At 49.1% G+C, this 12502-nt stretch overlaps 2 protein-coding genes across 3 annotated transcripts; both read left to right on the plus strand.

Annotated features, from left to right (window-relative positions):
* The first annotated feature begins 188 nt into the window (after window positions 1–188).
* dgcr6 (DiGeorge syndrome critical region gene 6) lies at window positions 189–2480 on the plus strand. Its single transcript, XM_007901827.2, has 4 exons — window positions 189–516; window positions 738–838; window positions 1029–1169; window positions 1493–2480. The coding sequence occupies exons 1-4, from the start codon at window positions 384–386 to the stop codon at window positions 1568–1570; spliced, it is 453 nt and encodes a 150-aa protein (XP_007900018.1). The 5' UTR covers window positions 189–383; the 3' UTR covers window positions 1571–2480.
* An 804-nt stretch (window positions 2481–3284) lies between these two features.
* On the plus strand, window positions 3285–9699 carry slc7a4 (solute carrier family 7 member 4). Of its 2 annotated transcripts, none has more exons than XM_007901825.2 (6): window positions 3285–3423; window positions 3940–4032; window positions 6140–7285; window positions 7580–8250; window positions 8851–8959; window positions 9246–9699. In XM_007901825.2, exons 3-6 carry the CDS (start codon window positions 6304–6306, stop codon window positions 9440–9442), a joined length of 1959 nt encoding a protein of 652 aa, XP_007900016.1. In that variant the 5' UTR covers window positions 3285–3423; window positions 3940–4032; window positions 6140–6303; the 3' UTR covers window positions 9443–9699. The 2 variants fall into 2 exon arrangements, with proteins under 2 accessions (XP_007900016.1, XP_007900017.1); XM_007901826.2 differs by lacking the exon at window positions 3285–3423 and adding an exon at window positions 3454–3684.
* The last annotated feature ends 2803 nt before the right edge of the window (window positions 9700–12502 follow it).

The following is a 12502-nucleotide window of genomic DNA, read 5'->3' on the forward strand; positions in this document are numbered from 1 at the left end:
GGAGGGCTTTGAAGGTGGAAATACATTGGGCATTTAAGCTGTTTGTTAAGCTTCGCCTGCCCCCCCCCCCCCCCCCCCCGGCTCAAGTCCTGCCAGAAAACCTTCCTTTTGACCCTCTCTCTCCCCCCCCCACCCCACTCCCCATCCCTCTCCCCCACCCCCAGCTCAGAGTCAGGCTCCGCCGCTGTTAAGCGCTACCCCCTGTGTTGTGGCGGGTTCAATGCAAGTGCAAGTTGTTGTTGTTGTGTCTGAGGACTTTATACAAGTTAATTTCTCTCCAGCTTAAGATCCCCGATCAAAGGTGGGATTGCTTATAATGACCGGGGGGGGGGGGGGCTTCTTTCTTTCCGTGTAGCTCCAGCCAGCAGAGGTTGACGTACGAGATGCTCAGTAACCTGGCCCTCGTGCTGATCGACGGCACTGTTTTCGAGATCGTGCAGGGTTTACTGGAGATCCAGCACCTGACCGAGAAAAACCTCTACAACCAGCGTCTTAAGCTGCACAGTGAGCACAGAGGTGAGGCCGGCGTGGCTTTCGATGCCCGGACGACAACGACGGCCGCAACGCATCACGTTTTCTAGCGCGGCTTTTCGTGTAAGAGTGTAAAACAGTTTCGTTCGTTTGTGGTTCGGTTTGCGAGGCGGTTTCCCGTCGTTTGAGAACGCTAGGATAAACGTCCCAGGAAACGGGGCCCCTTTTAGAAGGTTAAACGTGCGCTGTTTCATTGTCCTTCACAGCCCTCAAACAGGAGTTGCTCAGAAAACACAAGGAGTCACTGCAGGGCTGCAAGTCCCACAACTTAGCGGTGCTCAGAGCAGCACAACAAAGGGAGCTTGAGGTAAGTCATTTATTCCCTCATCAACCTGTCCGCTCAGCAGACTCCAGCCTGCTCCATGTCCCCAGCCCAGCCCACTCCCACCTCACCATCGGCAGTCAGGCCGTCAGTCTCTCTGCCCCCCCCCACCCTCTGGAAGTTTGCTTTTCCCCCTTTCAGTAACTACATCCAAAGCTTTGCCTGTTGCCTTTAGGCCTTGGAGCAGAGAGTTAAGCATGAGCAAAAGATGATGGATGAGAAAATTGTCTTGGAGCTCGACCAGAAGGTGATTGACCAGCAGAATACCCTGGAGAAGGCTGGAGTCCCCGGGTTTTACATCACCACAAACCCCAAGGTGATGTGTGTTGGTGTGTTGGGAGGGTCTGGAAAATAAATTTGCACTGTAGGTAAAACAAATAACTCACTCGTTTACACATCAGTGGAACTCGCGTACACATAGAAAGCAGGGATATATGTTTGATTCTTAATCCCTTATGGTGGGGTCGAGATGAAATATCCCGCGGCTCTGTTTGAAAAGAGAAGGCAGTTTCTCTCTCACATTGTCCTGGTCGACAATCCCCCAATTTTTTTTCAAAAAAGAGAGAGCTTACAGAACTCAAACCTTCAACGAATCCAATTGTTTTTCTCCTTATTTCTCTGGGTCCTTTGATCACGCAGGAGCTGACATTACAGATGAATTTATTGGACCTGATCTTAAAGATGCAGCAGAGATCCGCTCAGTCTGGGAATCGCTGAGGCTGCCACCGAGTGTTTGAGAATGAGGAGAAGTGAACTCCACCTCAGATGGACTGACTTGTTGTTAAATGCCTTGCTCAGCAGCCTAAGCCACTCGAGTGGTGAGGCGTTGCACAGACAGCCTGCAGCAGGTTAAGGATAAAAACACCTTCAACATAAGACTCGCTTAATGTTCCGTCTGCTTTTACATTCGCACCCACATTACGTGCACTGCTGAATCAGTTTCAGATCTGTACTGTACCCTCTCTTGCACAGTTACTTTGATCTAGCGCCTGTACTTAATATCTGTGGTTGGATTGTTACTGTAACACGGGGGTGGCCCATCTGCCAGCACGGCCCACAGCAAATCTCCTGCGTGCGTCTTGTCTACATCTGGGCTGGTGTGAGCGGTGCCAACATGGCCCTAAAGTATTAGTACATAAATCCGGAACAGCTCATGCTTTTCACTGTCACACTGAAAGCCACGCGATAGTTAATTTTCTACTTTATGAGAACTTGAGTATTTCAGAGACACTCACGTGAGGAGCTACATAAACATGTGGAGTCTCGATTTGCCTTCGCTGTGTTCCGAAAGCAGTATTCCCAACCTATAGAAATGATGTGATATCACACCATCTCTCAAGTGTTACTGTGAGTTTCAATGTATATTGAGTGAATGCAAAATAAAACAAACAGTTGTACTTGTAAATTGTGGGATTTAAGGATGGGAGGAAAGGTTTGTTGCTGTCTTCTTTGCTTACGTTATTCAATTATTAAATCCCAAATGTTCTTTCCATTCTTTAAAATGGCTTTAGTAGTTATTACCTCGATTTCAGAAAATATATTAACTTAGCGTTGATCAATGCAAATTTTCAGTATTGGCACCATCGCACCTTCCGCGCACTCGAATAAAGCTTTTCCGTGAAAAATATCAAATTTCTGTAACATTCTTTTATTCCGAAGTCCTGTAGCGTATTGGGACGAGCAGTCACCTCGCAGGAGAGAGGACCCGGGTTCGATTCCCGGGCGGGTCTGGGCGAAACCTTAGGCAAGTTTCCTTACTCCACACACACACACGCGCCTCTGTTTACCAGCAGTGAGTAGGAACCCGCTTATTAGTCAATTGGCGGATCGTTTTTCCAGGGGTAATAACCCCTCGGTCCTGCAATCCATAACTATTTTCTGGGATACTGTTGTGCTGTGATTCATCCACAGAATATACGGCCGATTCACTTTACAGTATATTCTGTGAAGCGCTTTGAGACGTCTCGATATGATAAGGCGCTGTCATCAAATGCAGCGATTATTACTATTATTACATGCACAGCCTGAGGGATTGAAGGATCAGAATTGAGCTCAATCCTATCCTTCCCCCAAAACATGAGAGCTGTGACCTTGGCTGATTGCCCTGAACTCCAGCCCAGAGAGAGAGTCAGTGAGTGAGTGAGTGAGTGAGAGAGAGAGAGAGGCCCTTTGTATCTTCTCACCTGAGCTCTGCCAATTCAGGGCAGGTGGGATCTCCATCCTGTTTGGCCCAGTCACTGCACCTGATGCTTATGCAGTTGCACTCACTGCCTATTGATGCAACTCTCCCTCCATCTCTCCTCTAACCTCCTGTCTTCCTGCAAACCCCTCCCTCCATCCATCCATCCCTCCATCCCTCTCTCTCTCTCTCTCTCCCCCTTCCCTCCCTCTCTCCCTCCCTCCCTCTCTCCCCAATTCACTCTCTGCCACATTTCCCCTACGATTCCTTTCAGTCTGACGTCAAAGCAATGAGAGGCAGATCTCTCTCTCTCTCTGTGTGTGTCTGTATCTCTCTCTCTGACCCCCAGTAATTGGGTTGACCACAGAGTCGGGAGGAGCCGCAGAAACAGGTTGGTTTCGCTTTATTTCTCCCTCCGTCCGCCCCATCTCTCCCTTTTCTCCTTCTCTCCCTCTGGGTTTGGATTTAAAGTCAGATCTCTGCGTATCTCTCCTCTGATCTCCTTCCCCTTAAACCTCAGAGACAAATACAGTCCATCCCTCCAAACCCCATCATCATCATCATCATCATTCCCACCGTTATCCCGAGTGTTGAACACCTTCTGTGTACGAGACTCCTCTTTATTTTGGTTGATTTATTGGTGAAGATTGAGGTTTGTATCTCAATATTTTATCTGCACTCCCCCCCCCCACACACACACACACACAGAGATCAATGCAATTATCTTTCTGTGTCTCTCAAAAGAGACGGACATATTTAAAGGGTTTTTAAAAAAAATTCTGTAGGGATATAAATATACAATGCGCGTGTGATGGCGTAGGGACACGTTTCAAAGCCATTAACAATTATTTCCTCTTTTTCTGCTCTCTCTCTCTCTCTCTCTCTCCCTATAAATAATTTATTTCAGCATTCGCTGGAAAGAAAGAAGAGATTAATGTCACCTTTTCCTTTGGTCACACCCTTGTGAGCTCCAATCCCTGAGCCAAATTAGGAGAGAAAAGTGAGTATTGTTTTGCTTTCTGGTTTGACATTTGCTAATTGTCTGTGTGTCTGTGTGTTTGTCTCTCTGTGTCTGTGTTTGTCTGTGTGTGTGTGTGTGTGTGTGTCTGTGTGTCTGTGTATCTGTGTTTGTCTTCTGTGTGTCTGTGTTTGTCTGTGTCTGTGTGTGTGTGTCTGTCTGTGTCTGTGTATCTGTGTTTGTCTTCTGTGTGTCTGTGTTTGTGTGTGTGTCTGTGTGTGTGTGTTTGTGTGTGTTTGTGTGTCTGTGTGTGTTTGTGTGTCTGTGTGTGTGTCTGTGTCTGTCTGTGTTTGTGTGTGTGTCTGTGTGTGTTTGTGTGTGTGTCTGTGTGTGTGTGTTTGTCTGTGTGTGTGTGTTTGTCTGTGTGTGTGTGTGTTTGTCTGTGTGTCTGTGTGTCTGTGTGTTTGTCTGTGTGTCTGTGTGTGTGTCTGTGTGTGTGTGTGTCTGTGTGTGTTTGTGTCTGTGTTTGTGTGTCTGTGTGTGTGTGTGTCTGTGTGTGTTTGTGTGTCTGTGTGTGTTTGTGTCTGTGTGTGTGTGTGTGTCTGTGTGTGGTGTGTCTGTGTGTGTTTGTCTGTGTGTGTGTGTGTGTGTGTCTGTGTCTGTGTGTGTGTGTTTGTCTGTGTGTGTGTGTGTTTAATCCTCTCCTATGTTGAATAAAATCGAGAGGAGAATAAAGGTGAATGGAATGGACATGATCGGGTGTTTGCCAATTCGATGCACTCCAGAGTTTTCGATTAAGAAATGTATCAGCCATCGGCTAACTCCCCCCCTCCACTATACAGGTGTAACCAGAGACAAAAAAACCCAAATTACCTTTACATCTCCCCCGGCACATCAGGGCGTTTTGGCCACAAAACACACAGTCACTCCGCTTTACAGCATACCCTTTGAGACGTCTCGAAAGCTCGATAAGGCGCTGGGTCAAACCCCAGGATTATTATTTTTTTAAGGAATTGTTACTGGTGGCGACTGAACTGCGAAAAAAAAGGGGGGGAACTTTTATCCCTATATCCAGGAACATTAAACGTCGATTTCTACGGACTTTATCAGGTTCCCGTACAACAACAGCAACAACTTGTTTTACATAGCGTCCTTCACACGGGGTAGAGACCCAGAAAGCTTCATACCACCCCGATTTCCAGGGACAGTCCCTGGCTGAGGTGTTGTTTGACCCTGGGGGCCGAAATTTTGCCCCTGTCAGCAACAAACCGAGCAAGAATTGGTTAGAGCACTTGCCTCGCAAGCGAGAGGACCAGGGTTCGATTCCCAGGCGCTGTGAAACCTAAGGCGAGTTTCCACACTCCTGTTTACCAGCAGTCAGTAGGAACCCAGTGATTAGTCGATTGGCGGATCGCTTTCCGGGGGTAATAATCCCTTAAAAAAAACTAATAATAATTAGGTGATTTAATCCACAACTATTTGTGGGACGTGTCTGTACGCATTAGAAGCAAAAGGCATAAGTGAGACAGCTGAATAATGCAGCAGGAAATTGAGCAGTAGCTACTCTGGCCTTGGAGACTATTCTCACCAACGCAACCATCACGTTTTTATAATTTGTTCTTTCTATATTGCAAGGCCGAGCCTCACGTTTTGCTTCAGCAAATATTGGATTTCAGTCAAACCTGACTTCTGGTATGGAGTCACGAATGCCCTTCAGCTCTCGGACGGCGTTAACCCATTCTGAGCCATTTGCATTTGTATTTTCATGCTGCGTAATAGTGTTTGTGGAATGCATCTTCTCATGGATTTCCAACTCGTACAGCGTTGTAATGTGCACGGTCTAAAGCCATGGTCGGGTACCAGGGGACCACCGTCTGAGTGTCTGGCGGGGCAGGTTCAAGTGTGACGTTCGCATGTGTTGTCAGTCTGGCTCAGACTCACGTCTCTGATTCAGAAGATTGTGGGTTCAAGCCCCCACATCGGGGCTTTGAGCTCACAGTCTCGGCTGACGCTCCAATGGTACTATGGGGAGCACTGCATTGTTTGAGGTGCTGTCCTTCGGATGAGACGTTAAACTGAGATCCTGTCTGTGCTCCTGATGTGAATGTCAGATCGTTGATTTTTTTTCCCCCTGTTCTTTAATTTGCAGATCGAGAGTCGCTTTCACTTTCCACGGGTTTCTAACATGAGATTTCTGCTCCGTGGGGGTAATGGACTGAGATCCAGATAACCACAAGCCTCGGAACTGAACTAACTAATTTAAAGTATCAGGTTTAAAGGGAAGAGACTATTGGGTGCGATAGAGAAGCAACAATGGTAGGCAGGTTACCCAGCTGTAACTCCCTGGCTCGCTTCTGCCAGAAGCTGAACCGAGTGAAGACGCTGGAGGCAGACATGATGGAAACCTCCTTTAACAGGTGCCTGTCCGCTGTGGACCTGACCCTGCTGGGAGTGGGCGGGATGGTGGGCTCTGGGCTGTACGTGCTGACGGGCACGGTGGCCAAGGAGATCGCCGGTCCAGCCGTCATCGTGTCCTTCGCCTTCGCCGGCTTCGCCTCGTTACTGGCCGCCTTCTGCTACGCGGAGTTCGGGGCCAGTGTGCCAAAGACGGGCTCGGCCTACATGTTCACCTACGTCTCCGTGGGCGAGCTGTGGGCCTTCCTGATCGGGTGGAACGTGATCCTGGAGTACACGATTGGCGGGGCGGCGGTGGCCAGAGCGTGGAGCGCCTACCTGGACTCCATCTTCAGCTACCGCATCCACAACTTCACTGTCACCCACATCGGCTCCTGGGACGTGCCCCTCCTGGCCCACAACCCTGACCTCGTGGCCGTGGGGATATTGCTGATAGCCACCGCCTTCATCAGCTGTGGGGCCAAGGTCTCCTCGTGGCTCAATCACATCTTCTCAGCCATCAGCATAGGCGTGATCCTCTTCATCCTGATATTTGGCTTTATCCTCGCCGACCCAAAGAACTACAGTGCCAAAGAGGGTGGCTTTGCCCCCTACGGCTTTTCGGGCATCATGTCCGGCACCGCCACCTGCTTCTTCGCCTTTGTGGGTTTTGATGTGATCGCGGCATCCAGTGAGGAAGCCAGGAACCCACAGAAAGCCGTGCCTGTAGCCACCGCTGTGTCCCTGGGCCTCGCTACCCTGGCTTACATCTTGGTCTCCACAGTCCTCACCCTGATGGTGCCCTGGCACTCCCTGAACCCGGACTCTGCCCTCGCAGACGCCTTCTACAGGAGGGGCTATTCCTGGGCGGGATTTATAGTGGCCATCGGATCCATTTGCGGTGAGTTGTAGCTCAGTGGTTACAGCGCTCGCCTCTCAAGCGAGAGGACCCCGGTTCGGTTCCCGGCCGGTCAGGGAGAAACCTTAGGCAAGTTTCCTTACTCCACGCACACACTTCTGTTTACCAGCTGGAAGTAGAAACCCGGTTGCTAGTCATTTGGCAGATCACTTTCTGAGGGTAATAAACCCTTTATAAATAATAATAAATAAATATTTGGTCACTCAATCCGTGGCTGTTTGTGGGGACGCTGTGGATGTGCTAACTGTTGCTATTTGTTTTCCCCCTTTCCTCCAGGAATGAACACCGTTATCCTCTCCAACCTCTTCTCCCTTCCTAGGATAACCTACGCCATGTCCGAGGACGGTCTGTTCTTCCAGATCTTCTCCCGGGTCAACCCCGTCACCCAGGTGCCCGTGATTGGCATTGTGGTGTTTGGGATCCTGATGTCCATACTGGCGCTGGTGTTTGACCTGGAAGCCTTGGTCCAGTTCTTGTCCATCGGTACCCTGTTAGCCTACACCTTCGTAGCAGCCAGCATCATCGTGCTCCGCTACCAGGCAGATCGAATGAGCTCCCCCAAGACCTTTGCACCCGGTCCCCAGAGAGTCCAGGCGCAGGACAGCGGGGAGCTGAAGGAATACGAGTCGTTCTCGGACAAGCTGCAGTTGGTGGAGAGGGAAAAGCTGGCCAAAGAGCAGAGGGAGCCCGGGCAGCTGAAGTCCACCTTTGAACCCTACCTGCGTTTCCTCAGCGACTTTGCACCCGGAGAGATCGTGACAGTTACGGTGGTGGCTATGATGGTCTGCTCCGTGTCCTTGTGCTCCATCCTGGTGTTCGGCACCAGTCACCTCCAACTGTCTGAATGGGCTTACGTCCTCTTTGTAGTGGTCTTCGGGGCGGGTTTCATTCTCAGCCTGTTTCTCATCTGGATTCACGAACAGCATCCCAAATCCAAAACCTTTCAGGTCGGTCCTTTTGGCTTTTATTTTGGGAGACGCAACTAACCTTCTCCCTCGTCTCGGGTTGCTATTCCCATTATTATTATTCATTTTTATGATTAATAATTATATTATTAATTATTATAATTAATAATAATCCTTGCGTTTGACACAGCGCCTTTTCACGTCGTTGAGACGTCTCAGGATGTAATGTAAAGTGTAGTGACTGTATTTTGTGGACAAAAGGCAGCAGCCAATTGCGCACAGCAATGTCCCTGTCAGTGCCTGTTTATACAGACTTGTCCACTTGCTCTGCTCAGCAAGCTCCACGCACCCCCCCACCGCCAACCACTGGCCCACCCCAGCATTGGTGGTCAGACCTTCAGCCTCTCTGCCCCTGCCCTCAGGAACTCCCTCCCACAGTCCCTTTGCCTCGCTCCCTCCCTTACCTCCTTCAAGGCCCATCTCATGACTCTCCTCTTCGACCGCGCCTTCTGTCACTCTCCCACCCTCCCTGCCCTCCACCCCCTGATGCCAACCCCCAGCTCGGGTCCTGACTGTCCAGCGATTTGGGACGTCCTCCTGGGATGGATGGCGCTGTGTAAAAATCATGTGTTGTTGTTGCAGGTTCCTCTGGTGCCCTTCATTCCTGGGTTAAGTATCTTGTTGAATACGTTCCTGATGTTGAAGCTGAATTTAATGACCTGGGTGCGATTTTCCATTTGGCTTGTGATAGGTATGAGCACACTTGAGTTGTTATCACTTGATTTGAATTGAATTGTTGCCAAATACCCGCTGGGTGTCGAGAGGACATCTCACCACGTAGCGACTGTGTATCCTGCAAATCCGAGGACACGGCCTGCGATTGGAGGTGGGGGGATAAACTCAGTGAGCGAGTAGTAAACAGGCTCCGAGGGAGACAGACGGTGGAAGCCAAAAGTGTCGATTTTCAAATAAAACCAGGAGCCTTTTTCATTTGAGCGTAAAGATCCCTGAAAGCCAACAACCTTTGTGTTCCCAAGGTCTCGTCATCTACTTCGGCTACGGCATCTGGCACAGCAAGGAGAACCTGAAGGAGCCCAAACCGCGGGACGTGACGGCTCGCTATGTGGTCCTCCCGAGCGGAAGCCTGGTGGAGACGGTGCAAGCGGTGCAGCCAGAGGCTCAGGACCCCATGGGCATGGCGGAGATGGCTGGTGAAGAAGCGAAGACCAGATAGTAATGTCCCCATCCCACCGCCCCTCCCCCCCACAGCCCTCAGACATCCTTGATCGAGCTCCGTTTGTCCCAAAGGTTTGGTGTGGCTCCAGGAGTGACTGGTGGGAGCCACATTATCGTTGCCGCTCGTGTGCTTTCGTGAAATCGTCCGTTTGCATTCTCTGTTGATTTTCAATCACCTCTGCTCCCCCCGTAGCCCCCGCCCGCCAAGGAACAGATCGATTTCAAGCCCCTCTCAGCCGTCTTCAAATCCCTTCACGCCCTGGCACCACCCTACCTCTCCAACCTGCTCACCGCCTCCAACCCACTACCCGCTGCCTCGGTTCGACTGGCCCCGGCCTCCTGCTTGTCCCTCGCGCCCTCCGGTCCATCATCGGTGGCCGCACTTTCAGCCACTACGCCCCGAAACTCTGGAACACTCTCCCTCTATCCCTCCGTGTTGCCCCCTCCTTCCCCGTCTTCAGATCCCACCTCCTCGACCAGTGCCTACAGTCACCTCCCCCCACCGGCTTGTTGTCGGGCTCTGCCACTATCGAGCGCTCTGGGACGCTGCCCTGAGCGAGGGGGCGCTGTATAAATGCAAGTTGTTGTCCGAGTGCAGCCATTTTGTTTGTGAACAATCTGAAATCGAATGAGCTTAATTCCTCCCTTCTTTTACCCTCCAGTTTCCTTCTCAGTTTAGGAATATCAACAGAGCTTGGGGGTGGGGTGGGGAAACAGTCACAGAGTTCAGTCCCTGCCCATCCCCTCACCCATCTCTCCATCCTCTGCCTCTGGGCTGGAGCACGGACACGAATTCCAAGGCAGAGTAGCGCATAACGTTGAGAAATAACTTGCGTGTTTATTGGGAAGTTCTGTGACTGGGGTTCAAACTGGGACACACATCGGGCTGGTTGTTAGTCCTAGGAAGAGTCAGTATCTTTAGAACAGAGAGAGGGGGGTGACTTGTGGGGGAGTGGGGGGGGGAAGGAGGAAGAGAAGCTAATTGTCCTATCTTTGTATGATGTGAATTTTAGTGCACTTTAGCTTTTATTCCGATGGTATCTGTGTCCGGAAGTAATACTAGACGCACAGTGAATCTGTTTGACTCTAAGCTCTTGTGTTCTTGAATCCTTGGCTGCCAGTGAATATCAGGCAGACGTTCAAGCAACGACTTAAACCCCATCCGTCTAAGCTTTGGGGCTTCATTGTTTATGTCCCCAGACCACCTCCACCAGCCCTCCCCCGCTCGGAAATCTCTGACTTCCTGCGAAACCAAGAATAACAATGATATTATTGATTTGATAGAACGTCCATCGTGTCAAGCATCTTAAAAGCACTTCACAACGTTTTGGTGAAGTGTAGTATCTGTTCATTTCCCTTCTAAATCATCTAAGTCCATATTCACTGCACTAAATGTTACTCCACTCTCGATGTTATCAGTTTTCCCCTTCGCTAATAAATTTCCCGTACGGAAATTCTTGTTGCATTGTAATGAGATCAGAGATGGCAGCAATATCAGCTCATTGCAAAATCTGGTTTGTGAAGCAATCTTTAAGCAAATCTATTAAATACCGATTCCCTTTGAAAGATTTTTATCATTAAGCTTAAGGGTTACAATCGCACATCTTTCTGTCATCTCGAGAACCTGTTATCAAGTGCTGGCAACCGTGTATTTATATTTTTGTAGCACAGAATTTTTAACAAAATGATTTGTCCTAGACTTTTACGCGGACTATTTTACTCCTTGGCCTTTGGAAAGAACGTAAACTGTATTGTTATGTAGCACTTCACTTCAATGCTGTGTTTATTTTGGGGATGAAACCTGTTCTGATTTGGTGAATAAATGTTCTAAAGCAGTGCGGATGCGGTTCACGTGTTCAGTAATCGTCCAACTTGATTTACTTTTCTTCCAAGTGTTTGTCTGTGAAACACTTGCTGTTGTCTGTCTCGCCGGTCACTACCCTATGATCTCTTGCCTTGGTGGCATCCGTATTTCAAAGAATTTACCAGAATGGGATGAGGGACTTCAGTTACGTGGAGACAAGCTGTGATTGTTCTCCTTAGAGCAGAGAAGGTTGAGGGGAGATTTAATCAAGGTGTTCAAAATTATGAAGGGTTTTCATGGAGTAAATAGGGAGAAACAGTATATATTTTGGCACACAACAGTTGTGCAAGCAACTGCCAGGATGGTGGAAGGCGAACTGGTTGGACCTTGGTTTTCTTTCGTCTAGCAATTAATTCTTATGTTCTTATGCTAAGCATTTGGCACATCACACCTCTTGCATGTGATGTTATCTAACAGCAGGGAGGCACATCTGTTTTTCTTGCTCTCTGGCTGTGTGCCTATTAAAAGATGCCTTGTGGGTGAGCTGGATTGTTCTGGAGACAACGGCAGGGACAGAGGGAAGTAACTTAACGGAAAAATGTAGTACTGTGGAATGAAAGGGTTAACATTGCCTTCCTGTCCTAGGGTGTTGACCGTGGGGGTGGTATCTGGGAATCATGGGTCACTTGTTACTGAAGGATATAATAATCTTTGCATTTGATACAGTGCCTTAACACATCTTCAAGACGTATCAAAGCGCTTCACAGAATATACTGTAAAGTGAAGTGAGTGTATATTTGGTGTATTGAGTGTAAAGCGTGCGTTGTCGCATGCAGTATCCAGTTGAGGTGCTGCAACAGTGAAAAACCTGCACCAGGAGTGGCAATGGAAACAGGAATGGTTCTCTGCTCGCGGGGTTAATTGTGTTTGGGGTTGCTGATTTAGTAAGATGTCTGCCTGTGTGCAGGAAGCCAGCCAGCCCTGCAGTCCCAGATTAAGAAGGCTGTTTCCTTGTTAATTGGAAAGAACACAGTGAGATGAGATAAAACGTTCATTGTGTGTTGCCCAAATCCCTCTTGTTCATCAGTGGCAATGAACGTCAGGAGCCTTTACTGGGGCCTAATCCATTTTGCTTTCCAACTAGCCAGCCAGCTGTCGTCATTCTTCATGTACTGTGCAGTGTATCGAATGATGAAGGCTTCAAAATGGCTGTAAGTGCGTTGGGAGAGGTTGGCTGGAGTGACATTGTAAACC

This window comes from Callorhinchus milii, unplaced genomic scaffold (genome assembly GCF_018977255.1).
Source record: "Callorhinchus milii isolate IMCB2004 unplaced genomic scaffold, IMCB_Cmil_1.0 Scaffold8, whole genome shotgun sequence".
Classification (NCBI taxonomy): domain Eukaryota; kingdom Metazoa; phylum Chordata; class Chondrichthyes; order Chimaeriformes; family Callorhinchidae; genus Callorhinchus; species Callorhinchus milii.

What these genes read in the sequence shown, in the direction of transcription:
- dgcr6 (XM_007901827.2), top strand. Translation starts at nt 384, where the DNA reads ATGCTCAGTAACCTGGCCCTCGTGCTGATCGACGGCACTGTTTTCGAG. An exon ending in GCTGCACAGTGAGCACAGAG is followed by an intron (nt 517 to 737) that starts GTGAGGCCGGCG and finishes TGTCCTTCACAG; the next exon opens with CCCTCAAACAGGAGTTGCTC. An exon ending in ACATCACCACAAACCCCAAG is followed by an intron (nt 1,170 to 1,492) that starts GTGATGTGTGTT and finishes TTGATCACGCAG; the next exon opens with GAGCTGACATTACAGATGAA.
- slc7a4 (XM_007901825.2), top strand. Translation starts at nt 6,304, where the DNA reads ATGGTAGGCAGGTTACCCAGCTGTAACTCCCTGGCTCGCTTCTGCCAG. An exon ending in GGCCATCGGATCCATTTGCG is followed by an intron (nt 7,286 to 7,579) that starts GTGAGTTGTAGC and finishes CCTTTCCTCCAG; the next exon opens with GAATGAACACCGTTATCCTC. An exon ending in TTCCATTTGGCTTGTGATAG is followed by an intron (nt 8,960 to 9,245) that starts GTATGAGCACAC and finishes TGTGTTCCCAAG; the next exon opens with GTCTCGTCATCTACTTCGGC.